The sequence below is a fragment of the Palaemon carinicauda genome, chromosome 9 (assembly GCF_036898095.1).
Source record: "Palaemon carinicauda isolate YSFRI2023 chromosome 9, ASM3689809v2, whole genome shotgun sequence".
In the NCBI taxonomy this organism is placed as follows: domain Eukaryota; kingdom Metazoa; phylum Arthropoda; class Malacostraca; order Decapoda; family Palaemonidae; genus Palaemon; species Palaemon carinicauda.
Genome location: NC_090733.1, coordinates 16905779 through 16909044, shown reverse-complemented (window position 1 = coordinate 16909044; position 3266 = coordinate 16905779). Strand labels below are relative to the sequence as shown.

Below are 3266 nucleotides of genomic sequence, written 5' to 3'. Positions count from 1 at the left end.
TACTTAGGATACTATAAAAAGGAGACAAAGAAAAATATTGATTACTGAAAGTTTTCGAGGAAATAATAAAAATTACGAGGAAGAGCATGCTAAGTATTCCAGTATTGACATTGAGGTCAAAATAAAAGCCTGGAATGACTGGAAAGAATATTTAGACAGTCAAGCAGAAGAGGCTGACAAAGCTATGAATTCAGGAAGTGGCTATGGTGTAAGAAGAATTGCACCTAGAATTATTAATGAAATCTTAACTGGGTCAAAGAAGAAGAAGCATATACCAATTAAAAGGAAAGATGATTCTGTTATAGCAACAGAAGATGAAAAAACACAACGTTGAATGGAACACTTTAGGAAGGTTATGAATAGGAGATTTAAAGGGAATAATTTGATTGATGTACATGAAGCTGATGAATATCCTGATGTGCCAGTGAATGAATTCAGTGTGTTTGAAGTTGAAGCTATCCTCAAAAAGCTAGAGATGGAAAGTCCCGGGATACTATGGAATAACTACTGAGATGATACTGGCTGAAAATGAAGTGACTCCCAGACTACTTATAAGATTATTTTGTAGAATAGGGTATGAAGAGGCAAAACCTGATGAAAGGAAGTTAAGAGTGTTGGTAAAAATAGGCAAAAAAAAAAAAGGGATTGCTTTAATTATAGAGACATAACACTTACGTCAGTTGTTATGATATATATGTTACAGTCAAACTGTGAAATCAGTTATTTCGTGAAATGACTAAAACTGTTAGTCATTTCATGTAATGCCTGTAGGGGTCTGTCAATTCATGAATTGACTGAAAATTCCAGCCTTTTTATGAAACGACTGAATTTGGTGACCGGACATTTCACGAAATGACTAAAGTCATTTGTTATTGAGCTTTATATGTTTGAAAGGCGAAAGTAATTGTTTTGTACTCTTAAAATTTTATTCACAAGAAAATTCACACATATAAATATCACTAGTTAAAAAGTAAATGACTAGCAATAGTAATATCAATATTTACAATAATTGCAAGAATAAATCACCTGGTATAATAATTTTATTCATAAGAAAATCACAGATATAAAAGCAGTGGTTAAAAATTAAATCAATAGTACGATAAAACAATCGAACAATAGTAAAAACACATGACATATCAATTACAAATTTATTTATTTACACAGTTGAGGCTATTGTGGCATCTTCTATTGCATAGCTGTTTAGATTTGAAACATTTGCATCTGTTTGTTTGACATTTTTGGGGACCATTGCATGAACACTTAACAAAACCTTATCCTCCACTGATAGAGGATTTGATAACGGCTTCTAGGAGAGAAATTTCGATGTCATTGTTAATGTCACTTTCTTTCAGCAATCTCTCAGGACAAATGTCAAACTGATTCCTGGAATAGCTTTCTTTTAGAACACCACTTTTGGTGGCCACTCTGTATTGGTCGTTCATGCTCCTACTCACAATAACACCTAGGATGTTCCGTGGGTCTCCACGACCTCGATCAACCAATGGAATTGGAAGAGCAATGTTGTCTCCTATCTCACCTGCTACTAATTCTGTTCGGCTCCTCTTAACCATACGTTCTGCTTGCTGTCTCTGAGATTCACTTTCTGCTAATCGTGGGGAGCTGATGCTGTTATGAAGTTGATCAAGGTTCGTTTGATGCTGGGATAGGGGCTCTGGCTCTTGTTCAGACTCATTCATTTCAGCTTTGGGTGGTTCTCGCTCGGGTTCATTGACATCAGCTTCTGCTTCTGTTTCAGGCTCGTCGGCATCTGTTTCTTGCTGCTGAAGTATTGTTATAAGGTCTTGCTCAGACTGCAGGCAACTGATGATATCTTGTGGAAGTGATGTTGACGTCAGTCCAACTCGGGCATTCACACCGAACATTGCAGCTTATGGACTTCTTTTGATTACTGCATGGTAAGCCGAATTCTTGGAAAACTGAACAAATTTGATGCATGTAGCCCAGTCCGTTGAGTTGTCAGCCATCCATGCTACAAGCATGTCGTTTATGTCACCATTTGCTCGCTCAACAGAGCCTTGGCTCTGTGGGTGTCTAGGCTTGCCGTGAACGATTGACAATTCATGCCATAAAGAACGTAGTTCAGTAATAATCTGAGCTGTAAACTCAGAACCATTGTCTTATTGAAGGATTACAGGAGCACCCAGAAGTAGAAAGATATTAGCAAGTTGAAATGCTACTTCAGCTGCATGCTTGATGTGAGTGGACGTAGAACGCAGAACTTTGTCAGATGGTCTTGGTACACCATAATCCATTTGAAGGTTCTACATGACATAAACTGCATGTCTATGAGATCAACCTGGTCACGTGATGAAAATTCAGTACTCAGAATAGGTTTAACTACGACACCCTTTGTCATTGGTCACTTTCTCTTTTTCTGGCATTCCAGGCATAACGACTTGAATAGTTCAATTGTTTCTCGGTGAATGTTGGCATATTTCACTTGGAGTTCTCTTGTCATTCTGTCTCGACCGCCATGACCAGTTGCAACGTGTGCTCTTTTAACTATGTCAAATGTGTCCTCAATGGAGGCATAGTACACCGGTGTTTCGTCTAGAGTTTGTCGTTTCTTAATAATTTTCTCAACATCCCCACACTGTAACACTTCATATTTACTCAGAAGGTAATATTTGTGACGACTTTTCGTGTTCTTTCTTTCGCTAGCTCTACGAAGGTCCTCAATCATTTGAAAATAAGCGTCTTTCGGAATGAGATACTTTGAACACTTCTCATACCTAGATAATAACTCTTCACGAAATTTTAACTCTATGCTCTCAGACATCTTGTCAAGGTACTAGTATAAACTGATCTTGTAGTAAGGGAGGTGAGAGTAATGTGTACTATATTCGTGGCAGGAGTTGTTTCGTAGATAGCGGAAACGAGTCAAAATACTAATTCACACTTTGCCTAAAGTATAACAGCCATATGGTGTAACAAAAATGACAATAAATCAGTCATTTCACGAATTGATTAAAATTATCAGTCATATCATGAACTGACTAGCCCCTACAGGCATTACATGTAATGACTGACAGTTTTAGTCATTTCACGAAATAACTGATTTCACAGTTTGACTGTAACATATATAGTATGCTTATTCTAAAACGACTGAAGAGAAAGATTGATGAAAATCTGTGAGATAGAAAAGCAGGATTTAGAAAAGGTAGAAGTTTCAATGACCAAATTTTCATTTAAAATATAGAAATCACCTTTTGATGGCATTTGTGGACTATGAAAAAAGCCTTTGA

At 36.9% G+C, this 3266-nt stretch overlaps 1 protein-coding gene across 1 annotated transcript; it reads right to left on the bottom strand.

Annotated features, from left to right (window-relative positions):
- Positions 1-1271: 1271 nt before the first annotated feature.
- On the bottom strand, positions 1272-1883 carry LOC137646288 (uncharacterized). The gene has a single exon (XM_068379398.1). It carries the CDS (start codon positions 1881-1883, stop codon positions 1272-1274), a length of 612 nt encoding a protein of 203 aa, XP_068235499.1.
- Between the last annotated feature and the right edge of the window lie 1383 nt (positions 1884-3266).